Raw genomic sequence first — 26,768 nt, forward strand, 5'->3', positions numbered from 1 at the left:
CTCCCCTTCTAGTTTAAAGCCATTACCCCTAGTCTTTTCACCATCTGCCCATATAAAAGGCCATCTGCCCACTGCCACCCCTCTGTTGATGCAGCCACAAAAGTCCCGCAGCTCGGCTGCCGCCTCACCTTGCAGCATGGCAGAGGTGGTGTAGTAGTTGAACGGGACCTTCTTCACCACGTACGCATCTGTGTCCAGAGAGGAGAGTTTGTCCCCCACCAGCACAGACTTCCCAGTGCCTGCACTGCCCACCAGCATCACCGGGCGCTGGCGCTCTAGGAGCCGATCCATGAAGTACCGCAGCCGGACCGTCTCAGTTGTGGGCACGAGGCAAGCCTGAGGGCAGGGGGGAACGAGAAGGTGAGCAATTCCCATCACTGACAACCTACAGCCACGCTCTGGGGAGCAGAAAACCTGGGAGAGGTGGGAATGGATGAGGAGACTCCAGTTTGCAGACCACACCTGGAAGGGGAATGATACACAGCTGCCAGCCATTAAAATTAAACTAACTGTGCAGATGAAACCCTGACAGCTGGATGCTGGCAGCAGCATCTGGATCTCCCCACAAACACACATACTGCTAAAACGGTAATGACTTTTTCAAGTCATCTGCTCACAGCAGCACTTCCAAAAGGAGAGGAAAGTGTAGCTGGCAAATGCAGCTCTCTATCTGCAGACATTTTTCGCCTAGCTCACAAAAACATCTCTGTTTTGAGACAGAACAACAACATGGTGTTGTGGGGGCTTCATCCCAATGCCATCTCCCTGCTCTTGGCGAGCTGCCACCAAACCCACCTCTCTGCACATAGGTTGTATGTGAAAGGCCAAGGGAAGGTGATCTGCACAGTCCAAGCACTGTAATGAAAACTGGATGATTTCGTTGTACCTCACGCAGAAATGCATTCTTATTGAGAAGAGCCTGATGTTTAATGGTGCATCATCCCAAAGCCTGCTCACAGTCACCAAACGCACAACCAATCCACACAAGGCACACAAACCTGTAATGGCACTTCTGGATCAAATTCAAACTGGGGGATCAGTTTAGACCAAGGCTCAAACTTCTTTGTTTCTGGATCGATGTAAAAGTCAAAGACCGTTCCCTGAGAGGGAAACTTGATAGTCTTGAATTCTGCCACCCACCACTTGCTGAACTCCACTCTGTAGTCCACAAGCTGTGAGACAAAAAGGGAAGAAGATATGCTGATCTGTAGGAATTCATCAGTGCTGGAGAACGTTAGCAGCCTCAGCCCACCAGAGCAGGATTGGTGCTTAAAACACATTCCACAGTATAATGGTCTTATTTTTTTTCCTATTGTTAAGCCTAATTTTTCATTTCCACCGTTTCTTCTCATCGCTCCTATTTTCTCATCTAAATAATTCATCCTCTGTGTTGATCACTCTCACAACAGATAGATGGATCAATCTGAAAAAGACCAATACGTGCCTGTGACTAAACAGACCACTTGATTGATTTGTGGTGCCTGCTTCTTCCAACAGACAAGGACACAACATCCGTCTACACCGGTGGTCGTGGTTAGTCAAAGCATGCATACTAAAGCTTTTCCTCATAAATCACAGCACTCTATTAATATCAGTCGTTGTCTTCTAGCTTCTTTTAAACCACGGTGTTCTGGAGCAGCAGGACTGTGCCAATATACTGAGGCAGCAGAAGGAACCATTTGCCCTCAGCTCTGCTTTCTTGTTGTTCCTCGTTATGCCCTTCCAAGCATAGAGATTTTCAAGCATTTTGAATTTTACAAGAGCTCATTTCAGTGCTGGTCCAGGACTTGCAAAATGTGCTCATCTTTCTTCTCTGACAAGGATCTCCTGTATGACACCAGGCAGATCGGGGGTATTTCAGCTCCCTGCCCCAGGGAGGAGTTGCAGGGAGGGAGGGAAAGATGCTGTTAAAAAGATGTCTGTAAAACACTGGATGCAAAATTCATCCAGCTTTAACAGTTCAGAGTCTTCCTGGGGCATCTATGGCACTCTCCCCACATGGCTATGCCACATGCCTTCCCAGGCCAGAAACTGGGACTGCCAGAACATTGCCTCCATGCTGGTAAGTCTCCATCAGGGCTTGAATGGCCACCAAACATCCTCTGTGAAGCTCCCTGAGCCATCACTCATCAAAAAGCCTAGAGAATCCTAAAACCAGCTTATCCATATTCCTGATTTTGCATCCTCGTGCTATTCAGAGAAGGGGAATAACTGTAACTCTCCATTCTCCCATTGTCACAACCGCCCAGTGCCAGCAGCAGAGCAGCCTTCAGCAGCAGGAACACACAGCAGTGCTGGAAGCCCTCTCGTGCCATCACTCCTGCAGCCCAAGATGCCTGCAGCTGCATGGATTCCAGCCCCAGTCTCACTGCCAGGACGGCCTCCAGCTCGAACTGCTTCCTTAATAACAACCCTGCATGGATTGCCACTGATCTCAGAGCCTTGAAATGGCCAATTTATCATCTGGTTTTGTACAGGGCCCTTCTACCCACCACCACATGCAGAGCGGTGAGAAGCCTTCCCAACTCTTTGCTCCTGACATTTCAGTAGCAAAAGGTCAACGCAAAGGCCCCTTCAATGGAAAGCAATAAACAGATTTTATATTGGATCATTTTTCATCAGGCTTCCCCACGCTTGGACCGCCGTACCCTCGCTCTCTGCGCTGACATTTACAGAGCATCAGAAGCAGCCCCACGCTGGGTGGCATCCCACAGGGCCGCTGCGTGCATCCTCCTGCAGCCCTCACCAAGCTCTGGGAGCCCACCAGGCCCTGGCAATGCAGAAATGGCTGCAACAGTGCCAGGGGTGCAGGAGCAGAGCTGTGGGGTGGGGGACATGGCACCCACTGGCCAAGCAGCTGCGTTCTAGCCAGCTTGCCGAAGGAGCTGTGAGCTCCTGTGGTTACACAGCAGTCTGCACTGCTAGAGCAAACACAGTGCTTCACATTGAAATTGAGGGGTTAAGGCTTCCACAAGGACCACAAAAGCCATTCTCATCCAGCTCACACAGTACCAGGAGACACGAGGGCTCTTGGTAAGCACCGAGTCTGGCTTTAGTTGCCCATTACTTCCCAAAGCTCCTTGCTATGAAGCAAATGTGAGCAGTCCAGCAGGTGTTTCTGGCCCGTGGTAAGACACACTGTTCTGAGCCGAGCCTTGTAGCTGGGAAATGGGGCAGAACAAGGGACCAGGGGGGAGAGAAATGTCCCTTTATCCTCTGCTTCCCCAGGGCAACTCTAGAGAAGATCCTTGCAAGTCCCACTGTGTTCCCACACCAAAGCTCCCACCAAAGCCACTGTGTTCCAGCTCTACTTTGAGTACCAGGGTCTGAAGAGGGAGTTTAAATTATGCACTATCACATGATGACCTTGAGAAAACTCAGTCTTACAATGCTACCATCATGTGAGGAATCACACCCACCTCATCTAATGCAAACTGATGGATACAGAGGCAGACAGCTGCAATTAATCTATAGGATAGATGCGCTGTGGGAAGCAGCATAGGGAGGAGTGCCCTGCCTTCCTCTGCCTCTCAGACAGGACCATACTTGGACTGTCAGAGGCGGTGATACATGGCCTGATAAACTCTCCTTCCCAAGAAAACCCTGATCTCTAGGTCGTGCCCTCAAGCACTAGTCTAGGGTCCAAAAGCTTGACTGTGGCCAGCAGCTCACTCCAGGGAACCAGCTGCCTGCCCAGAGGGAGCTTCCACTGCCACCCACCCCAGTAGCTGGCCAAGCAGCTGTGTGGCTGCTCCTCTGCACTAGTGCAGGGGCAAGGGAGTCGAGATGTCCAACAGCAGTTGCAAAAGCCTTGGCCAGACACTAAGAGACCCACACACTCTAAAGAGGGACCCTCTTTTCACATTTCATTTACAGTTATTGCAGATTTTCAACAGCCACATAACAATTCTGGCCGGACTGAAGACTTAAGCACCCAAAGGGCACCACGTTTTTGATCCTGTCTGACAGACCTCCTCCAGCAAACAAAACCTTCGGGAGAGAGCACAGCCACTACTTCCACCTAAGAGAACACCCATAATCCCTAGGGCACATCATGCCCTGCTGACCACTTCTCTTTCTGACATGGTTTTATCAGAAATTGACGACTACCAACTGCTGACACACACCTCTTTTTAACAAAAGCCAGTGGTGCCAAAGGACCGGCTGGTTTGTGTCACAGAGTACAATGTCTACCCATGCAATCTGATGGCTGAAAGGCTGCTCAGCTGATGCATCCCCTAATAAACCACACTTAATTTCATCTCATTAAGCCTATCCACAGGTCTCTATAAATTAACTTTGTGTTTCTCCCCATTAAAACACGCCTGCATGAACAAACATCCATTCATTGCTTGACCCCTACACCCTCCCCTTTCTGGTACTATGGAGGTCATTAGCAAACAGATTGGTTGTATTCACATTTCTAATTCTATATCATCCACATGCAAGCCCCAGGAAGCCAGCATTACTGATAGAGAACTACATGTTGGAAAGTATTAAGGGAAAAAAAAAAAGAGGGAAGGAAAAAAAAAAAAAGAGAGACATGCATAGAAGACTGATGAAGCAGCGGCTTCTCATTACCTGGTCTTGAAACATTGATCCACCAAAGGCCCAGACAGCAGCAAAGACAAAGTAAAGTTCATACAGCTCCTTGGGGCAGTCAGGAGGTGTGTTCTCCTCCGTCAGGAGGCACTCAAGGAGGTAACACAACATCTGAACCACGCTCTGCTCAGGAATGGGAATAATCTTCTTAAACCTGAGGGATGGAAATTGAAAGCATGGGAAATGTAATTGGGTCCAGCACTACAATCGCTCACAACACAGGAAGATAAGCCTAGAAATCCTTTTTTCAGAATATTAGCATTTTACTTTTTTTCAGTGCTTGTCTTACTCACAAGTACAGGGATAAAGAAAGCCCCCATTCTCCTCCCCGGACCTGCTGGTGCTGGCACACACACAACTAATAACAGTAATCGGAAGTTTCAAGCATTTTAAAACTTTGATCCTCTTGAAAGAAGTAAAATGCAAGTCTTGCTAAAGGCAATAATTTCCTGCGAACACAGGGAGTTCAAAAGCGGTCAAATAGAGGAGTAATAAAATAAACCCTTTCATCTTGCCATTTTACATTCATTTAAGCTACACTTACAGAATTCCAAACTAATATTGTAGCAGAACTGAAGTCCTCCATAAAGTAATTATAGCTATTTGAAAGGTTGGTGCTACAATTTCTGAATTAAGCAAGCTACCAAAATACTCAGCTCAGGGCTGTCTGCAGCTGATCCTATGGATTTCACACTCTGACACAGCAATGTTCAGCAGAGTGGGAAATGTCCACCGGACTTTGCTGCTAGCAGCCACAGTCAGCTTCATTTCATAGGGAGCAGCTCCCTTCTACCTCCTGCCCAACTCTAATTTCCAAAGGCCGCTGTCTTCATTAATTCAGACTCTTCTGATAAGTCCTTATTTTGATCAATTAACACCAATGCTCAACTGCAGCCTGACTTTTTTGGTGTGTTCTTTTGTTTGGTCATTTGTTGGAAAATGGAAGCAAGCAGAGAATGTGAGAAGCTTCCTTACTCGGATTTGTTGGGACTCTGCTTTGGCGAATTCTCATTACGTGAAGATTAAGAGTGCTCTTTTTCCCTTAATGATTGATCAAGAACCACAGGACTTCTCTGTGGGCCCCACCTGGGAACTAACTCAACCCAAGAAGGATCAGGGCCCTTCCAAAAGTGCAAGTTCATATGCATTGGGCAGTTGGCCAACTGTGAAATACATCCAGGCTGGATGACTGCAGACTGATTTCATTTTGTTCAAGTGCATTGGGAAAAGAAATTCAAGATAAAACTGCCTCAAGAGCAATCCTACTTTCTCTCACAAACACGGGAAGTTTTTCTTCTTCCATCCAAAAAAGATGGAAGAAGGAGAAAGGAGATCTGATCTCTCCACCACCCGCACTACAGACTGAAAACTCTTCTTCAGCAGTGGTCTAAAATCTGCTCTACTGAAAAACAACTCGTAGGGTGGACGCAGGTCCAGCCTGATGCTTTTGGAGTTTGAGAAGACTTTCTCTTTAGGATGTCCTGGATTTACTTTCCAAGGGATGCAGAACTGGCACAAGAAGTACAGGCACAACCAGATTAAAACAAGATCTGCCAATAAAGGAGGGCAGGAGTGTTGGCTTGTTTCATTGCTTCTCTGTGGTTAAGCCAGTGATGCTCGAAGCTCTTAAGTGGAAGGAGGAAACTTCTCCCCTCTGCTACCACATCTCACAGCCCCAGCACAGCACAGCCAGCATGGGAGCAGAGCATGTCCTCTTGCCCTTGGGGAAGCAGTCACTGCAGATGGTACCTTGTCCTTAGGGTGTCCAGGCAAGGTGGCAAGTACTTGTCAAACAGAATGGTCAGGTTGGCTCTTTCTGACTGGATCTCTCGCTTGTCAATCCAGCTGCTCACTGGAGGATTCCAGCCCAGATCTGCTGAGTTGATGTACAGGATCCCTTTAGGGTGAGGAAAAAAAAAACAACACTGAGGACACAGCAGTGACCACTCTTAGCCTTCAGCAGAACTGCTCAGCAACTTTCACACAACCAGCTACACCTGGATGCCCCATGATGGAGGGCATCCACAGCCCAGGCACTGCTCTGCTGCTCTGCCCTGCATTCCCACCACTGTAACCATCCCTCATCACAGAGACAAGGCAGGCAAAAGCAGGCAGAAAGGGCTGAGGAGCTGTGCAGCTCTGGGCAGGGTGTGCCAGGTGGGCTCCTCAACACCAACACAGCCAGGCATGGGGCCTCGCGGGGGTGCCATCGCCACGAAGGCTTAACAGAAGTTTGACATCTGGTGGATGAAAATCTTAACATGAGCCAGCAGTGAGCTTTTGCAGCCCAGAAGGCCAACAGTACCCTGGGCAGGGAGAGGACTGTCCCACTCTGCTCTGCCCTCACGAAGCCCAACCTGGAGCACTGTGTCCAGACCTGGAGTCTCCAGCACAGGAAAGATACGGAGCTGTTGGAGTGGGTCCAGAGAAGGGCCATGAAGATGCTCAGAGGGCTGGAGCACCTCTGCCATGACGAAATGTTGAGGAAACTCATTCTGAAAAAGAGAATGCTCTGGGGAAACCCCACTGTAGCCTTCCAGTACACTTAAGAGGCACACAGAAAAGCTGGAGAGGGACTCTGTGTCAGGAAATGTGGTGATACAGCAAGGGGGAATTATTTAGATCTAAAAGAGGGGAGATTCAGGTCAGATGTGAGGAAGTTCTCCTCCCCAAGGGTGGTGAGGCCCTGGCACTGCTGCCCAGAGAGCTGTGGGTGCCCCATCCCTGGAGGTGACCTAGGCCATGGATGGGCGCCGGGCAGCCTGAGCTGGGGAGCAGCCAGCCCATGATACAGGGTGGGACTGGATGGGCTTTAAAGGTCCCTTCCAACCCAGTGCTATGATTCTGCATATACCCCTAGAAATGTCCACTCTTCAGTGAATTCACTTCACAACCCTTCTGCAGAATAAAATGCAGAGAAGAAACACTAACAGTGAAGGGACACAACCTAGACAACATGATGACATCTCTTGATTGACTCAAAGTCAGAACGTGGTCCTGCTTGAGTCATGTTATTGCTCTGGGCCTCAGTCCCCTGAATATGAAAGTAGAAGACACCTTCGCTCCCTCCTCTCTTGCTTCATGCACTTTTCCTGAAGATCAGAGGCAATCTGGAATATGGATTGTCCATACAGGGCCCTGCACAGCTGCAGCACTCAGCACTGCTGCTGCTGTCATCATCCAGCAGCATCAGAGAGCGATGGTTACATCTCCGAGACGCACGGATTTGGGTTTAGGATCCTCAGTTTGCCCACGTGCTTCAGGGATACGTTCTGCCCATCAAAGACAAGCGTGATCCCAAGTTGGGAACTTCCAGTGGGATCCAACAGAAGTCTGGTGAATGGCAATGGATCCCAGCTTGCCCCTGCAACACCCCAGGGTGAGGTCAGGCCGGGACTCACCTGCTCTGGACACGGTCGCTGGGGTGGCTGTGCGCAAGTGGCTGATCTCAAACAGCAGTCGCATGGTTGGGTTCAGGGGGATTCTCTCATTGCTTGCCAGGGTCAGCACCTGCATATGGCACACAGACAGAGCAGCAGCACAATTCTGGGGTTAATGCATCCCCAGGAACAGGACTGACAAGCACTGAGTACTCTGCACTCAAAGCTTGGTTGCTGTCATATCGGCTCCTCCAAGCACAGCAACTGATTTCTAGCAGAGCAATGATCCCTCTCTTCCACAACTCAGAATCAACAGTACTCCCTTGGGGTGAGAGAAAAGGTGCATAATTATGCCCTATTCTCTACCTTTAAAGGGTCTGCAGTTATTGTCAGGACATCGTGGTTACTCGTGATTCCAGTTTCCCAAGAAAGGGAAATTCCCATGAAAGCATGCTATTTTCCTCACGTATTGTTTTCTTAATGCAACATTGTTTGGTATAGCTGAAAAAAAGTCCTATCATAACTGCATTATTCAAGGAGGTGTTACTTCTGTGTATGCATTTCTCCCATGCTGAGCCACACCATGCAGTTCAAGCAATGTCTGCTGCTTTAATTTATTTTAATTACCTTATTATCATCCATCACTGTATTAAGAGACTCAATCCACATCGGATCAATATCTCCATCTAGTACCATCCACTTGGGGCCATCGTGTGTGATGTTGGCCAGCTCTCTCATGATTGATGAAAACAGCCCTGGGAAGATGACATGAATATCCTGATGAACAAATCTGCCACCTGCTCTATTTTCTCTAGCATCTTGCTAAAAATTATCATAATTAATGCTTTCATCTTAAGCATTCAGAGCACCGTGCACCTGTACATGTTTTAAGTAATAAATACTTTTGTATCACAATATGGGTCTAGTCTGCTTTGAAGGAATCATTATGTTATCAGTCAGCATCACTTGAAGATGACTGCAGACCTACACACGAGCTTCATTCCCACTGAGAATAAGGGGTATGAAAAGCAAAAAGGAGATGCTGAGAGGCAAAAGAAAGCATGAGTTACACAATGAAGGGAAAACCATTTGAATCTGCCTTGGAATTTCTTACGTTTCTTTTTTTTTTGTGGCTCAAAATATTTCAGGGAAATCAAGATGCATTAAACACTGGGTCACGGCTTTAGTGAGATTGAGGGGAGAACAAGCAGGGGATGGCATTGAATGACAGAACAAAATGTCAGTAAAATCAAGGAGACAGAGAGGATGCAGTGTCTCGAGGGGAGTAAATAATGAATGTTAAGAAGAGCAAGGAGGCTGGGAACAGAGCAGCAGTACTGCAGAGCAAACGGAAACTCCACGAAACCACAGCTCTGTTCCACACATGGAAACACCGAAGGAGATGCTGGTCTCCATGAAGAAACATCAGGCAAACATGAAAGAAAAACAAAGCGTCTCTCCTGATGAATTGTTAACAAACACACTTCTTTCCTCCAAGAGAAGCTGCTTCTTTGTGACCCACACCAGGAATGGATAGTGGCATTACATGACTGAAAATTAAGCCTGCACACAGCAAATGCAGAAGAGTTCACCTGATTTGGGTATCTCATTCTGAGATTAAGTCACAAAGGGGGACTCCACTGGCTCTGCCTCTATGCAGCCCCTCACATGTTGAACACATGCCACGCAAACTGCCCCTGAATCTGCTCCAAGATCATTAGTATCCAAAATATCAACTGTCTCAAAGCATCAGTGCTCTCCTCATATGCTCTGTGACAGCAGCAGAGAGAAAAGTGCCTCTCTCCTAACCTTGTGCATCCACACCACAGAGCTGTCAAGAGGCTTAAAAGAGGAGCTTGATTTTATAAAGCACACTTTTAGGGCTCCCTCGTGGGACCTTCCACCATCTAACAGGTACAGCCTTTTCAGCTCTCAATAATGAACAGTGATGAGATGACAGCATCACCTCCTGTTGGACTGTGGGAAAAATCTCCTTGCTGCTATGTGGCCAAAAGAAACAGAACTTTCAGGAATGGCCAACACAAAAAGTGTTTGCCTTTAAATCTCAGGGCAGAATCACCTATGCTCCCTTGACATGTTGCAGGCCAGGCAAGAAAGAGTGCATGCCTTTACCACATCCTGTGCTGTTACTCCATGCCACCTGCAGCCCTCCGTCTGCTGCTGCAGCCTCCTGCACAGCTCTGCCTGCATCCCGCACTTCCCTCCCTCACTTTCCATTTAGGGTCCCTAATTACAATTAAATGAAATGAGCCCTGACACTGGAGCAAAGCGGGGCATCGGGAGGGGTCCGTGGCAGGGAGAGGTGGGTGACAGCTTGTCTCCTTATCTCTGATGAGATTCTGGCCAAGGATGATTGATGGCAATGCCTTTCTCCCAGACCAGCTGCAAACGTAAATCAAAACTGCATTCCTGCATTGAACAACCAAGATTTGCCTGTGACCTTTCAGCCAGTTTTAAGCACATGGCTTATTTTCCTTGGGAGTGATGAGGACTGACAGTCTGGCAAGTCCTGGTGTACTGCAGAGATCAGGAAGCAACTTGGTGGAAAATACTGTGGTGGAAAAGCATCACTTCCAGGGCTGGCATGTGTGTTCTACCAGCAGTAAAAACTCAGGGCTGGCACACACTGAGGGGCCCCAGCACACATCTCTTTTGTCACTGGCCCAGATCACTCCAGCTTATCTGTCCCATTTAGGAACTGGTAGCAGCTGGTCTTAAGGGACGTGACACTCTCAGGGCAATAGCATAAAGCAGGCTCATGTTACACTTCCCATCTGACAACCAAATAGCTGAAACATCCTACAAATCCTTTCAACCACAAACTCTCACATGGGTGCGAGCAGCAGACAAACGCCAGGCTTTGCGACCTGCACACAAGGAGTCCTCCTAGGTTGCTCAAGAAGTTCATAAAAAAAAAATTAAAACCCTTCTTTATCCCATTCAGGGAGAAAATACACATACCGTCCTTCCATTCTCTTGTTGCTGGGTTTATGATGCCAAAAAGCTCATCGTTGGTGACTGCTTTGGGGTTGAGGTCTGTCCAGACAGGCCGTCGCTTCATGATCTGGTAAGTCCTGTTCAGAGACCTCATTACCTGCGACTTGCCTGTGCCTGCATTTCCCACCACAAAGACAGAGTGCCGTACTGTCAGCAGCTCCTCCAGCTGCACCACCTGAAAAAAGCATGCCCAAATTTCAGACAACGATGCCATACTGAAGTTCAGACTTACAAAGCAGCTTCTGCTGTGCCTTTTCTTTAGAAGGATGTGACCAAGAGACGCAAATGGGTTTGGCTCCAGTTTGATCTCACCACTCTGATCGTGATGGTTGAGAACCTCAGACTGCAAATAAATCACCAGCACCATTTTGCCTGACCAATGGTGGCCTCCTATGACTGAGTGATAGCATCAGTAGACAAAGAAGAGCAACTGATGTCATCTACCTGGACTTCTGCAAGGCCTTATCTATGATGCCACACCACATTCTTATCTGTAAATTGGAGGAGAGACACAGATTTGAACGATTTGAACTATTCAGTGGGTAAGAAATTGGTTGGATGGTCACAGCCTGAGGGTTGTGGTCAGCAGGTCTGTCTAAGTGTAGGTTGGTGATGAGTAATGTCTCCCAGGAGCCAGTCTTGGGACTGATGCTCTTCAGCACAAGAAATATGTGGAGCTGTTGTAGCGTGCCCAGAGGAGAGATACGAAGATCACCAGAGGGCTCCAATCATCTCTTATGAAGAAAGATTGAGGGAGCTGGGTTTGTTCAGCCTGGAGAACAGAAGACACCAGGCAGTGGTCCTCCAGTACTTAAAGTAAGCTTGTAAACAGGACAGAGAATGACTTTCTACACAGTCGAATAGTGATAGGACAAGAGGGAACGGCTTTGAATAACAGAGGAGAGATTTCGGTCAGTCATCAGGAAGAAATTCTATTCTCAGAGGATGGTGAGGCCCCAGCACTGCTGCCCAAAGAGCTGTGGGTGCCCCATCCCTGGAGGTGCCCAAGGACATGGATGGGCCCTGGGCAGCCTGAGGGGCAGCCTGCACACAGCATAGGGATGGGACTACAAGATCCTCAAGGTTCCTTACAGACCATGCCCTTCCATGATTTTGTGATTTATACCTTATAGCTGTTGGCTGACAAAGCTCTGCTCTCTAGGGATCATGCTTTCATCAAGCAACAAGGTTTGGCCCCTTGTAAACTCAGGGACTGAGTCAGTGCTGGCTTTCTGCACAACTGCGTCAGAACCAGCATAGCAAACTGTCTCCTCCACCAAGGTCAGACCGAAAGGGGAATTCTGCACAGAGCCACCTCTGCAAAGGCAAAAATGGTTGAGGAAAACCACAATTTGATGGCGATGTAGGCACAGCTGATTATTTGGTCTTACTTTGAGCACAAAGTTGTCCTCAGCCTGAAGCCGGAGGTCCAACACAGCCTGCCTCACAAACGACTCAAAATTCAAGTCACGCTTCCGAGGCACATCCAGTGCAGGGAAGAGGTCCCCAATCAGCCCCATAAACACGGGCACGTCATCAGTCACTATCTTGGGGATGTTGAAGTCACGAAGAGAACGCATCAGAACCTGGTCTTCAGGTCGCCCTGGGTCATCTCTCTTGAGGGAACCAGCAACAACCAGCACTGACTTGATGGCACGCAAGCCCCAGTCATAGTGATCCTATGCAGGAGAAAAAGGAAGGATGAATTTATGTTTAGACACCACACTGCCATGATGCCATGAAGGGGGAAGAACTAGTAGCTCTGAACAGCCAGACAAGCCAGCAACAGAAATATGTCCAAATCTGATATCTGCATTGTGCCCAGAAGCCTCCTCCAGACTGAGCTACCTGATTTCTTTCCCGGATGAGATTCTTTTCAGGGACAGCATTAAAGAGTCAAATAATTCAACTGCTTCTAGTACCATGGGGACTCAACACTGGCAGCAGAACAGCAATAGGACTTGCACTAAACAAGACCTAAGCAATTTGTTCCACCAAAATAATGAAACAAGCTAAAGCAAGTCCAGCCTAGCCCGGATCTGCACAAGTTAATGAAGTGAAAGTCGTGTTAGTACATTATGAAGCCCCAAACACCCAGGTTTCTCCATTACAAGGTTACCATGTGCAGCATGTTGGCATGTTACAGCTCAGAAGCAGCATTGAGCTGTAAGGGCATCGCTGGAAAAGGATCACAAAGAGGTATGAGAGGAGCTCTCAAGCCAAGAAGTAACTTCTTATGTTCTTACTTTGTCCACAGCCTTTAGACAGCCCAAGACCCCCTTCAGCCTCCAGCCCAATTGCAGTCACTAAAGAACAGCTGGGAAGCTTCAGTCATGGAGCTGCAGTGGCAAAGCATTGTGTTCTGAGCAACTTTTGGAATCAGGGTGCTCCTCTGCTCCGTGCAGCCATGGAAACGGGCTCACCTGCTTGGACAAGAGCTCCTTGCACAGCTGGTACAGAGTAATGAACTTCCTGGCTAACGCACGGGCCTCGATGAACCCCTCAGCCACCAGCATGATTTCACAGATCAGCTCAAAGTCCGGCACAACCATCGCGCATGGCCTAGGAGGACGGGAGGGAGGAGAGCAGAACCTTTGACTACAGGTCTTATAAAGAGGGGACAGGCACAGTTTGCTGCCTCTATATTAGTATGGTTTGGGCTTGAATTCAGAGGATGTAATAAAACAAAAAGCCTACGCTACCAGCTGTTCTGATCACAGCAGGCTGTAGGTGATCTTTAACCCAAATCATTCTATGATTCTGTACTGCAGCTTATGCCACCCCAAAGACACAGAAGCTCCCTCTCCAGCTCTTCCTGAGTTTATCTGAGCTCTGTCCTGAGCTGAAACAGGAGGCTGCGTTGAAGCTCACCTGAAAACATTTGTGTCAGCACTGATGGGGAAAAAAAAAATAAGAAAAAAAAATATCAGTCTTCAGAAGAAAATATCATTGTTGAAATCTCCTTTCTACAATGGTTTGTTTCCAGGCAATAGTGTTATCCTGATGGGTAGGAGAGCAGATGCTGAACCTGCTGAATCAGCAATAGTGAATACTGCGTGATGCTCAGAAAAGGATAACACCGGTGGCTTGGTGCAGGAACCTGCAGACAGACTCAGATTTGGGCCTCTCCCCCACCTTCTGCAAAGTCTTAGCACTGTGCTGAAAAGAGGATGGGCCCCTCCCACTGCAGGCAGTGCTGGTGTGGGAGCAGAAGGGAAGGGAGCTGAGGGTGGGAGCCCTGTGTGTGCCCATTAACCCCATGTCCAGGTGATGTGCCAGAGGAAAAATGGCCATCCAGGCTCACAGACGTGTGATAATGAAACAAACAAGTGGGATAACGAGTCCCAGAGCAGAGCAGACAGGCTGCGGCTATCTATCTGAGACAACTGTTCCACAGGAAAGTGAGAGGGAAGGAGATCACAGAATCATAGAATAGCTTGTGTTGGAAGGGGCCCCAAGGACCATCAAGTTCCAACCCCTCCATCCTGCCCTATCCAGCTGAAGGACCAGGGCTGTGCTTTTTACAATATTCAGCTACTGAGAAATGAGCCAAAAGGCAGCAACAGCCTGTGTTTGCTGAGAACGAGGAGTCGATCTGCAGCTGTAAAAGGGCAGTGGATTTGCAATGCTATCTTCCAGAATGACTCCTGTGAGACAGGTCATGCACTGACTTCACCAACACAAAGCACACAGCTCATTTTCCCTGCCTCTATACTCCTGGTACTGGCTTCTTGTGCAAGGCAGAAATCTGTGATTCTCCAATGCATTTTCTCCAAGAAAACAAAGTCAAGCTTAGACATCCCAAAAGACAACTCCTGTCAGCCCTACACAGGCCACAAAACCTGGCCTGGACTCACCTGAAGAGAGCTTTTAAGTTCTCAGGTAGCTCAGTTCGCCCAGCATAACCAGGGTTCATGGTGATGAAAATTCCCACTGAAGGTACCAAGCTGATCTCTTCTCCAAGAAAACTGAAGGATTTCTTCTTCTCCCGTATTGCATCCTGCACACTCTTCACCTAGGAGCCAAGGCAAAACGTTGGTATGGCGTTCAGTACAAAGAAATACATTAGATGACGATGCCACACTCCTTAGCCCTGGCCCCATGACAGACAGAGCTTACCACTGGTTGGGTTTTATTGTTGCTGTTTCACTTTTTTAATCAACCATATAGATCTCTATATAGCATTTGGAGTACATCTGTGTGCCAGCATCAATTTCCCATCACAGCTAAGGTCTGACAAAGCAGAGAACAGAGCTGAAGAGACTGGGAAACAGGCAAAGGAGCTGAGAAGAGTTGCACTATTTCTCATAAGAGCAATGGGTGAGGAGCAGGAAACAGCCCCAGAACTTATCACTTGTTAAGTTTCTGGGATATCAGATGCTTAATTTAAACCAAAATCACCAGGCAGAAGCTGCAAGGCCTCCCCTGCCACCTTCACTTACTAATATTACATTTGCTTGATTGCAGCGCTGTCCTTCCCATTCCTTGGGTTCCAAAGAACCGAGTTTATTAAAGACCCATCATCTCTTCACCAACACAGCTTAAGCAAGGGAGAAATCTATTTTCACCACTCTAACCTCACCGCTGTTTGCCATCTTAAAGTGAAGCAATTAATCAAATATTTTCCTGTAAGGAACCGTATCGACGTTAGCTGCATGACTAAGGCAGCCAATTAAACATCGCCATGGTTACACCCCTAATAGCAGCCAGCAATGGAATGACAGCTGTGCTGCCTTCCTCAGACGCGGCTCTCCAGCCAGGAGCAGAGAATCATTAGCAGTTGAGTCATATCTGGGCTTCTTTTGTTCAGCTTCCCCTTTTATTTTAAGATCCTCAAAGACTTTTTTCAATGACAACTTTCAACTAGAATCTGATGGAAGAGAAAATGAGGGAAAGGCACATAAACGTCTCTACTCGCCTGGGGCTTCTTTGGGATGTCACGTAAGGAACCAATTACAGCTTAGAGGGAGATGAGAAGAGTGAGGAGTCCATGGAGGGGTTCAGAACATCTTTGACTGAAACATCTACAAGAGTACAGAACTTTCTGGGCTCTAGACATTTCTTCCTACAAAACTGAGCCCAAAAGAGAACATATCAAGAACTCTGTACCTCCATCAAACACCGGGATCCTAAAACCCTGCATTCAACTGACACTTGGGTGCAGAAGAAGTTGAACCCTTCAGCTTCCCAGTTTTCCACAGTGAAGTTCCCCAAGGCTCAACATTTTCAGTGCTGCTTAAGTCAGAACTGCTTCATCCATCCCAGTGCTGGGCACCCACCACCCAAATGCTTGGGGTAGTTGGACGCTGGGGGCTCCCCATCCCACCTTGCCTCAGGGATGTCCCTGGTGCTTTCAGAGGGCACCAGTGTGACTGAGCTCAAGATAATTCCAAATTAATTCCAGCTTCCCCCACTGGCCGTTAAGAGGAGGGGATGTGCCAGATTACATATAAACACAAGAGAACAGGGCTCCATAGCATGATGGGGAGGGGGCTCTCATTACCAGCCCCTCTCCCAGGGCTGCTGATGTGCATTGCATGGAATTCACTAATCACAGTATTGTTTGAGTAGGAAAAAACCCTTAAAGATTGCAATGAACAGGGACACCCACAGCTCCATCAGGCTGTTCAGAGCCTGCTCCAGCCTGACCTTCATTGTCTCTACAGATAAACCAACAAAAAGATGAGAAATCATCCTATAGGGAAAAGAGTTACACACAGCCAGGCACAGCTCAAACAGCCCTCTCTAGGCTTTGATTCCACACTGTGTATCCTAGGCAAGCACACCAGCCAAGGCTGCAGGTGGCAGAAGTTCCAGTGACACCAAGCTGCACCACGGGGCTGCAGGCTTTCCTCCCAGGAACTGCACCCACTCTGCTGGGAATGCCCCTCTTTACAGACACTGAGATTAAATCCACATGAAAACCAAAAGAAGGGAAAGATGACTTGGGGTTGGTGACGGGCAGGTGTTAGGAAAATACATCTTGGACATATTTCTATTCGTCACACATGATACGAAAGCTGTGCCTGACTGGAGGCAATAAATAACCACCAGAAAGCCCAGCAGGCCATGGATCAGCCCCAGACATCCTCCTCTCCTCCCTGCACAGCAGACTGAGTAGCCATAATACACTTCTTCCCTATAAAATGATGGGCTGCAATGATCTCACAGCACGTTAATGATGAAGTGCATTCCTCAGGACGGAGCACAGAACCACAGCACGCACTGATCTGGAGAAAGGTATTGCCTCCACACTAATGCTGTAATTGCAGGAAGAAAAAGAAGTGACAGAAATACTTGCAGCATAACTGCCACACGTTGTCAGTGCTGTGATTTGCGTGTGAGAGCCCTGGGATATCATCCCTCAGCCACGATGCTGAGGAACCAGCAACACGCACCTCCCACGTTTACTGCTGCTCTATGAGTGCAGCACAACTCTGCCCTGTCTGTGTGTATTTATGAGTGCTTCGCCGCTTACCTGCACAGCCACCACAGAAAGGACCTCGACTGAGATCCTGTTAAACTCATCAAAACAGCCCCAGGCTCCCGTCTGGGAAAGGCCTTTGTAAATATTCCCACAAGACTGAAAGAAATAAAAATAAAACAGAACGACAAAATAACAACAGTGACGTTAAGAACGGAATCAACCCCAAAAAGAAAACGAAAAAAAAAAAAGGATGCTTATTTTCATTCCCAGTCTGTTTATTTTTTAGCAACTCACAGTCTATTGTGGGTATTTAGAAGAGTGCATGGAAACAGCAGGCACAACTCAATTATAATATTTATAGCTCCACACAGTTTGCCACTTGATTTGCTAATTGCACTTTCTTGATCTATCTGTGCACTCGTTTGATTTAAAGGTCACCTGTGCTGAATTACTTATGGCTCTGCTTCCTGGGAGAGCCCATACGCTGAATAAAATATGATCTAAGGCTACCAAATCATTGTACCGTGCCAGAGTGACAGGGAGCAAAGCTCAACCTGATGATTCAACCTTCTGCAGTGATGGAAGGTTCAGCAGGCTTCGCCTTTATTTGGCAGAGAACCCTGAAAAAAGCAGGGCAGGCGGCAGCCCTGCCATCAGCCCATGAGCACGGTGGGGAGAAACGAACAGGGCTGAAACATTAACACAGATTTTTCAAGCATTTCACATGAAAAACTAATTCCAGAAGGAAAGGTGTCATGAGGCAGAGAGAGGGATTTGGCTCTCTGCTTCTCAAAGAGCCACATGCGAGTCTTAGAAAAGGGAAGAGGATGGCATGGAGTACAGTAGAAAGGAGCAGAGCGAGGTGGTGGATGGCAGTGATCCCAGAGGGACAAGCTGAGGTTTCAGCAGGCAGTGAGGTGCAGCACTGCAGTACCTTGTAGTCCATCTGCTCAGAGCAGTTAAACACGTACACCATGATGCCCAGGGCTCGCCCCAAATCTTTCGTAGTCTCCGTCTTGCCGGTGCCTGCAGGGCCCGCAGGTGCTCCGCTCATGGTCAGATGCAGTGACTGGGTCAGGGTGATGTAACATCTTGCATGGCAAAAGAAAAAGGGAAAACGAGAAGAGACTGAGACCTGGTCCAATAGGTCACTGTTGGGGCGCAGAGCAAAGGGACTGAAGCAATGCGCTCTGGTGAGCCTTCGTTCTGCAAAGCAGTAGCTGAGCACAGTGCACGTGGAAGCTGAATATCCTCTGCATCAGTTACCGCCTCTGCCTGGTTGTGTGCAGTTCCACCAGGGTCTGCTGATGGGCCTTCAGATTTAAGCTTCATTTGAAAGCCCATACTGCCTACTGATACTGAGAACATCCCAGGTAACGTGGGAAAAAGCTGGCTTTTCTGAGAGACCTTCCTCTTGCCACCCAGTGCCCTCCAACTGAAAGCATCCCATTGCCCACCACTGCCAGAAATTTGCTTAGGCGGCCTAGGAATCATCCTACTCAGTGCTGCCCCAAAGCTCCTCTCTCATGCTGACGATAGACATATGCTAGATGCCCACACACCTCCCTGTAGAAGCCACGGAGTTGTAGTCAATATGGTTAACAAAACATGATGACCTAAAGGGAGCCTAAAACAGGAGGGGAATCAACTCTTAGAAAGGGTAGATAACTGCAGGACATGGGAAATGGTTTTAAGTTAAAGAAGGGAAGATTTTGGTTGGATGTCAGGGGGAAGTTCTTTACTATGAGAGTGGTGAAGTGCTGAACTGCTGCCCAGAGAGGCTGTGGGTGCCCTATTCCTAGAGGTGTTCAAGGCCAGGTTGGACGGGGCTCTGAGCAGCCTGGTCTGGTACTAAATGGGGAGGTTGGTGGCCCTGCGTGTGGCAGGGGGTTGGAGATTCATGATCCATGAGGTCCCTTCCAACCCTGGCCATTCTGTGATTCTGTAATGATAATACATGGGGTCTTGGCTCAGCTGACTAACATGGTTGAGCCACGTGAGATGCCAAGTAGAGAGTGAAGATGCAACACAGGGTCCACAGAAGACTTGAATGTTTCTGAACTGGCAGCCGGAAGCCAGCTGGGACACTGCAGAACATCTCAAGTCCCTCCAAGCATCCTCACAGAGACAACTGAACCACATAGTAGGTGTCTACTTCAAGACAGGATGAAAGTTTTCTAAAATTATCGACTGCACGGGACTGCAGACAACCCATGCAAAGGCAAACACACAGGTGAACATATTAATCTGTGAGCTAAACCCCAGCCTGGGATCTGAGGCACAGATACCCCAGTGGGTACCACTGCTGGGTTAGAGTTAGAGCTCTGCCACAAGAACGCTGAGACATGGAGAAAGAACAAGGGGGATGTGGGTGTCGAAACCAAACCCATCCATGTGTGGCAGCTGTGTCTGACTGCACGGCACAGCCCAGCTGTGATGGTGGCTCCCGGGGACCTACCTGTCTGTCAGTGGAGTGATCACAAGCCGAGGGGTATTGCCAAGATACTCATAGGAGTAGAGGAACTGGGCATCACAGATGTTGGCGAAGCAGTGCCGCTCCTCATCTGACCACCTGTGTCGGAGCTGCGACAGCCAAACAAAAGCCTGTGCATTGTCCACCTGCAATGCACCCACATGCACTGTCAGAGTGCTGTGCTGAACTCACAGCAGCTCAGCACCGCGCAGCCGCTCCGCAGGAGGGATGGGGGAGAACTGGAAAGGTGAAGGCGTGGGAACTCATGGGTTCACATTATGACAGTTCAGTAGCTAAGCAGAAGCGACATGCGCAGGTAAAACAAATTAAGGAATTAACACACTGCTTCCCAGGGGCAGGAAAATGTCATCACTCCCAATGTCCTCTCCTTCTTCCTTCTCTACCCCAGCTTTCATTGCCCAGCATGACACCATATGCTATGCAATACTCTTTGGCCACTTTGGGCCAGCTGCCCTGGTTCTGTCCCCTCCTGGCTCCTTGTGCAACCCCAGCCCTCACTGGCAGGGCAGCACAAGTAGTACAGAACTCCCTGACACTGCTCTGCCACAGCTAAACCATTGGTATACTCTCATAACTCTCTTCATTAAAAATCCCAAACACGCCATCATACAAGACTCAACAAAAAAAATTAAGTCTATCCTAGCTGAGCATACACAATGCTGGTACAAAAACGGCAACTGCAATGAAGTTTTCCAGGTTAGACAAGACCTTCAATGCAAAGGCAGGTGTGCTGAGGACACCTTCCCACCTCCAGCCAGCAGAAGGGAGAACCAAAGCACCACGAACTGGGCCAAGGCAGCAGCCAGCCGAGCTGAGCCCTGCAACCAGAAGCAGTGCGAGCAGCATGGCTGCCTCTGAGAGAACCCTGGGAGGCTCAGAGCAGAGCCCCTTCTGGTCCACTGCAGGGCTTGGCACAAATAGTGTGAAGGACAAAGGGAGTCCCAATGGAGTCCCCATGGCCCCATACATCATTCAAGGGGCAAAAAACTCACATGTTTTCCTGACTTTCTAAATCCATAACTGAGACCACGTCCAGCAGCCTCCCAGTGTGATGCCAGTGACTGCCAGCAAGTGCCTGGGTAGAAGGGACAGGGCCACTCTCCCACCCCTCCAGTGTGAATCTGCAGCAATTACAAGCAGCCCCTCGGTGCCGCAGGGCCCTGACTCAGAGCAGCTGTGACAGGGGCTGCCTCCTCACAGCAAACTCTGCAGAGGTAAAAATCAGTCTTGTTTCTCCCTCCAAGGCAGCAAGCTGAATGGCACGTGGCTGACTCTCCCTCGTTTAATCCCTCCTCCAATGCCCAGCCCAGGACTTTGCTGAGCTGCAAACACAAACCTTCTGTGCTATCATCTTTGCCACCACATCCCGAGCGTGCACATCAATGGTGCATATTGTCATGATTTTCTGCCTGTCACCCTTGGAGAGCTGCCCAATTAGCATGGTGACGAGGGTGTTCAGCTGGGTCACTTGCTTCTTGTGGTATTCCTTCATGGCGTTCTCGTAGCCTTCTTCCAGCCTGGCGAAGGCAATCCCAACCTCAGTCGTCCACCAAATCTGTGTGCAGGACAGAGCCACCTAGGGAAAGGAGCTGGCTCAGTACCAGGGAAAACAGCAGAACTTAGAGAGCATGTGATCCATGAGAGATCAAAGATAAAGGATCCGTGACATGAAATTAAATGTTTTTTGATACAGCAGTCACAGCACACAGGACAACGGGGACCTGCTCAGCAATGTTCATTTAAAAACATGTCAGTGATAAAGACATATTTAACAACTACTTATTAGTAAGTGAGCATTTTTCATGTGCCAGACACAGCAATGGAGGCAGAGTTGGAGACCTTGAAGTTGTCAGAGGGCTCTTTCCTCTCATTAGCCCTCACCATCCATCTTCATCTCTCTCATTCTCTGGGCAGACAAACCTGTCTTTGACACAGCACTGCCCAAGCCCATGAGCACTGTAAACCAACCAAGAGAATATTTTCCCTGCAGCCCCAGCCAGACCACAGGGCTTAGCCTGGAGATTCTGTAGAAGAATGGTAGGATGAAGGACAACTCATCCCCCATCACTACTGGGCAGCATAGCAGAAGGCTCTCAGTCAGCGAGATGCTGTTACTGTAAGAAGGAAAGAGCAGGACTGAAAAAGGCCAAGAGCTGCCTCTTCATGCACCAGACCAAGCAGAGATGAATGAACAACAGCAGATACCTGAGCAGGGTAGTCAAAGAGCCACTGTTCCCTTGGCTTCTCCTCATATGCCGTTACAGCTTCTGTCATCTCGTCTCTGACTGTAGCCTTCATGCTGTTCAGTACGTGATTCAGCCAGACCTCAACCTGGAGAGATTAAATCACAGTAACACATCTGCTCTTCCTAAGCACTTTTGGCTTAAGCGAAGATACAGAATGGCACAAGAATCTCAACTCTCTAAACAAGCTTCAGCCTCTTTTGGACTCAGGGGATTTAGATGATTCTGGTACTGGACAACTTGCATGGGTAGACATCAACAGGCAAGATCTTTCTTGAACTCAAGCTATGGGAGAAACCAAAACAAACTCCATGGATGAGTAATTTGGAGCAGTATGTTCCTCCTCCAGGCCACAAGAAGAATCACAGACAGGACTCAGGTGCAATCTACCAGCAGCAGGCAAGAAGTGCTGCCAAACTTGGGAACAAGATTCCTCCTGAAATTCGTATTCCACAAAATCCTCACTGAGAGGAGAGCACAAATGCAGCATGCCCCATCACCATGCAGTTTGGTGGCTGATACATACTTCAGCTTCTTGTAAGAGTTGATACAGAAAGGTACAGCTGTGGGGACAGACTAGCTGAGCAGTAGCTCAGTAATTCGTCCTATGAAGGAACGAAGATGAGAAAATAGGAAAAAAACCCTTGTCTTCCAAAAGATGCCCATGCAGAGGTAGCATGGAAGGGCTTATTCTGTTTCCAATGCACAGCTCCTCCCTTACGAGGATATTCTTAACAAGATGTAAGACTAACATTCAAAATATCTTAAATAAATAAATGAATAAATGAAACCCCAATTAGCTGATAAAAGGCCCTTTGTTCCCTCTGTGGACTGCAATGCCAATGCATCAATTCCATGAGCATGTAACCACAGTGGGACCAAGGGCCACTAAATCACACAAGCACCTCTTCCAACCTTTCTCTCATTAAAGGAGAGTAGTGGAGTTCTACAGAAGCCCAAATATGGTGTGGGAGAGCAGCCCCCCCCAGACCATTCTGATGGATGAGGTCCTCCCTCTCACCTGCCCACTGCAGTCACACGGCTCACTGAAGCTGACGTACTCCTCCTCCTTGCTGTACATCCCCAGGCCAATCTTGGTTGGCTTTTGCTCAGAGTCCAGCTGGAATCTCATCTTGGCCAGGTTGTCAAAGAGTTTGGAAAGATGACGTTGCACCTGCAGGCAGAATTGTATAAAGTGATTGAGACAGGGCAAGCAGAGCAGCCATCACCATACACAACTCACAGCAACAGTCATGTTCATAAGGAAGCTCTTGAATGTCTCAGTGCGACCACAGCTTTTCATGTATGGCCAGGATCACAAGCTTGCTGCTGTCCCTTCCAATACTTCCAGCTATTTCTATTCAATTCACAAATCAGACATGCCTTAGTAAAGCACATTTTTCCATTGAGAAATCTCCTACATTGGGTAACAGCACAGAAAGCAAACATTCAAGCATTACGTCACCTCCTAGGCCCACTTTCCCTACCATGTAAAGACGAAAGGTCTCCAGCCACTGCTCGGCTTCATCCTATTCATCCCTCCACGCTGGGGAGTTTTATTCGCTGTGAATCTCCCTGCTTTCTCATTATTAGAAGGCAATTCTGGGCCAATGAAGTCATGAGATCTCCTCCATTATGAGACCTTTATTTCTGATGAAGATCCATGCTAAACAGCTTAGCAGCCCAGCCCTTCTACAAAACCACCCTGACCAAAAGAGCTCTTCTAGAATGAAAGCGATCAACTCCTGCCTTGTTCACAGCTGTATGAGACTGAAAAGCCAATGTGGAGGTGTCAGATTTTCTGCTGCAGGCTCTCAACATCAGCACTTTCCCGATGGAAGCCAAGCAGGTCACCAGATCTTCTTCCAGATCACCTCCATTCAGTCGTGCACCAGATCACTGCCACCACCAGAGGCAGCTGTCTCCCAGGACTGATGTTCCCCCAAGGGTTGGCTCACAAAGCCGTCCCAGAGCAGAGCTGCCTCTCTCAAAGACAGCCAGGGATGGGCAGATGGTCGGAGGCAGCCTCCTAAGTGATGAGGCTGAGAACAGCCTGAGATGCATGGTGTGCTGATGCTTTCAGAGAAAGACAACAGACTTGTCTGTTTAAACCTGACTCACAAAGGACAACCACACTTGCTCTCACAAACTGCAGCTGACATTCCTCAGTAGCCACCTTATGCATGTCCAAGTAGGGCCAGACTTTGGAAGATGCTGAACGCTTCCAAGAAGAAACTGGCACTCTGCATCTGCCCAGATTAAAATCTCTCCTTTCAAACATTAAGTAAAACCACAGAAAGTTTTTCTTACATCTAGAATTTCTGCTCACTCATCTCCACATCCCACATCCTGGCCTGCTCACAAGGCTTCCAACAACCATTGCTATAGTTTTGCCACAGGAGCCCTGGGCACACCTGAATCCACCCAAGTTCAATACCCAGCTCAAGAGGATAACAGCACTGTGCATTTAATCCTCCTTTAGGGATGATCAGATTTTGAAAATACAGTGGAAAACCAGAGAGTATATTAACATATGATCCTACTTGACATTTACTTTGCTTTCACAAATAGATTCAACTAACAGAAAACACGCAGAATTCCTTCATACTCCACAGAGCATTTTGACACAGTATCTTCTCTTTCCAACCTTATTTTTTCCTCTTTATTTTATGCATCAATCAACTGGGCATTTGTAATGCTCCGAGGGCTGAAATCAGCCAGCAGCAGAGGCAGGTACAAGCAGTGGTAAAGGTTAGCAATAAATAACAACACTGTCAAATGCACGTACAGACCTGCTCCACGCATGCATCCACATTCCTAATTAGATGGAAAGCTTGAAGGTGAGGTTATCCACTACTGAAAGCTGGAACAAAGAGTTTATTCCTTATCCAACAACTCCTCATTTGCTGCAAAATTCTATCAGTTTGATAAGCCAAGCTTGGAACAAATGATGCCCCTCAAGCATTGCCAGCCAGAACACAGCACTGTGCAGCCCATAATTGCCCCATTTCCTGACATGCTCCCATACCACTAAACAACCCTAGCACTGCTTTGCTCCTTATGAAACTTCCTTTCTCTCAGTGGGCAGAATTTGGTGGAAGAGTTCGTGCTCATCTGGGGAGTGCAGGAAAGCATACATGGAGGTCATTTCCTAAAATAGGAAACTAGAAGTTCCCCCACTACAAGTAAACAGGGGGAATTGTGTATTTCAAGGGACTTCCCCACACTTAGCATTCCAAAACTCAGACTGAACAGAGAAAACATCCTTGGTTAGAAAGCCCAGGACCTAGGGCAGAAGGTTGGACACCCAGCCTGCATGCTGAAATGTGCAGGGATGGAGAGAACCAGGAGATCTATCTGCCTGCCTTGGCCATGGCCACTGTCTGGTCACCAGCTGTCTTGCCTCTTTCAGTTTGGCACAAGGGCACACCAAGAGCTATGGTTCTGGAAAGAAGTGGCTGAATAACAAATGACTCCTCTGTCTCAGAAGGGACATCTCCTTTCACATCCAAATGCTCTGTCTGCAGCTCTTCCAGCAGCAGGAGGCACCTGAGCCTGGGGATCCCGGGTCAGGAACAAGTTCTAGCTGAATCGTCAAGAATGATATTTCCCTCCCCACAGCTCACTCACCACCAGTGGTTTGGCACCATCAACACGCAGACAAACTCTGCTTTGAGAAATGTTTTCAGAACCATCTGCAAACCTCACCAGGGTTACATCTGACAACAGTGTGCACCGACTTTCAGAGATGACAGATGAAGTTGGCTTGTGTAGGAATTATTATTTAACCAAGTAAGGGGGGTTAGAAAAAGCACTCAAAGAAAGGATAAGCTACCAGAGAGTCCCAGGACATGCTGTGATATCACTGGCAGCTGGAAATGCAAAGGTGACACAGAGCGATGCTTACCAGCTGTGGGTTGGTGCCATTGGAAAGAATATCCAATAAATCTGCAGAAGAAATGAAGTAAAATCTGGGAAAGGCCAACCTCTTCCTGTCCAAATATTCAGCCAAAGCCTTCTCACACAGCGACAGCCTGGAGAAACAAAGCGAATAAACACCCAGGACAGAAGAATATCCCCTCATGTTCCATGCTGCAGCTGGGCAGATTCTTCCTTGCCATAGGAAAATGTCAGGCATGAGCTGAGCCTACGGCGTGGTCCTTTACAGCCTTCACTGAATAGGGCAGCATGGCATGTAGTAACTCACAGGTCTCCCTGTATCCCCAAGGGCCAAACAGCCCAGGAGCCTCATAAAAAAGCAAAAACAGAAGTGGAAGAAGCTAGAAAGCATTTGCAGTCTGACTTGCTGCTTTAGACAAGTTCATAATTTTCACAGGTGATTTCACACTGGGATAAAAGTTTCTATAACTGCTTTTATTTTAACAAGCTGTATTGTAAAGTCTTATTCAAGCTCTTTGTGTTTGTGAAGCCTGAAGGGAAATTTGTTTGCTCCAATCTAAAATAAATCTTTCAGTGTTTACACGCTAAACTGCTGCTGAGCTTACAAACTTCATAAATAACATGCAGCTACTCCTCTGTGAGCAACACTAGCTTTACCTAATATGTATATTTAAAAAACCACCTTATTTTAAGAGGATAGTTAT

The 26,768-nt window shown here is 48.0% G+C and overlaps 1 protein-coding gene across 1 annotated transcript in view; it reads right to left on the reverse strand.

Annotated features, from left to right (window-relative positions):
• DNAH9 (dynein axonemal heavy chain 9) overlaps nt 1–26,768 on the reverse strand; it is a gene marked incomplete at both ends in the record, with an annotated part of 190,321 nt that overhangs the window by 128,881 nt on the left and 34,672 nt on the right. Inside the window, 17 exons of the mRNA XM_079544232.1 lie at nt 129–336; nt 999–1,172; nt 4,582–4,756; nt 6,352–6,499; nt 8,004–8,112; nt 8,610–8,737; nt 10,965–11,175; nt 12,392–12,679; nt 13,424–13,562; nt 14,858–15,015; nt 17,479–17,583; nt 18,362–18,518; nt 19,886–20,046; nt 21,258–21,497; nt 22,127–22,252; nt 23,186–23,338; nt 26,072–26,198. Of these exons, the coding sequence (XP_079400358.1) occupies nt 129–336; nt 999–1,172; nt 4,582–4,756; nt 6,352–6,499; nt 8,004–8,112; nt 8,610–8,737; nt 10,965–11,175; nt 12,392–12,679; nt 13,424–13,562; nt 14,858–15,015; nt 17,479–17,583; nt 18,362–18,518; nt 19,886–20,046; nt 21,258–21,497; nt 22,127–22,252; nt 23,186–23,338; nt 26,072–26,198 (2,807 nt within the window). The remainder of the gene's footprint in view (nt 1–128; nt 337–998; nt 1,173–4,581; nt 4,757–6,351; nt 6,500–8,003; nt 8,113–8,609; nt 8,738–10,964; nt 11,176–12,391; nt 12,680–13,423; nt 13,563–14,857; nt 15,016–17,478; nt 17,584–18,361; nt 18,519–19,885; nt 20,047–21,257; nt 21,498–22,126; nt 22,253–23,185; nt 23,339–26,071; nt 26,199–26,768) is intronic.

This window comes from Tetrao urogallus (genome assembly GCF_951394365.1).
Source record: "Tetrao urogallus genome assembly, chromosome: 18".
Lineage (NCBI taxonomy): Eukaryota > Metazoa > Chordata > Aves > Galliformes > Phasianidae > Tetrao > Tetrao urogallus.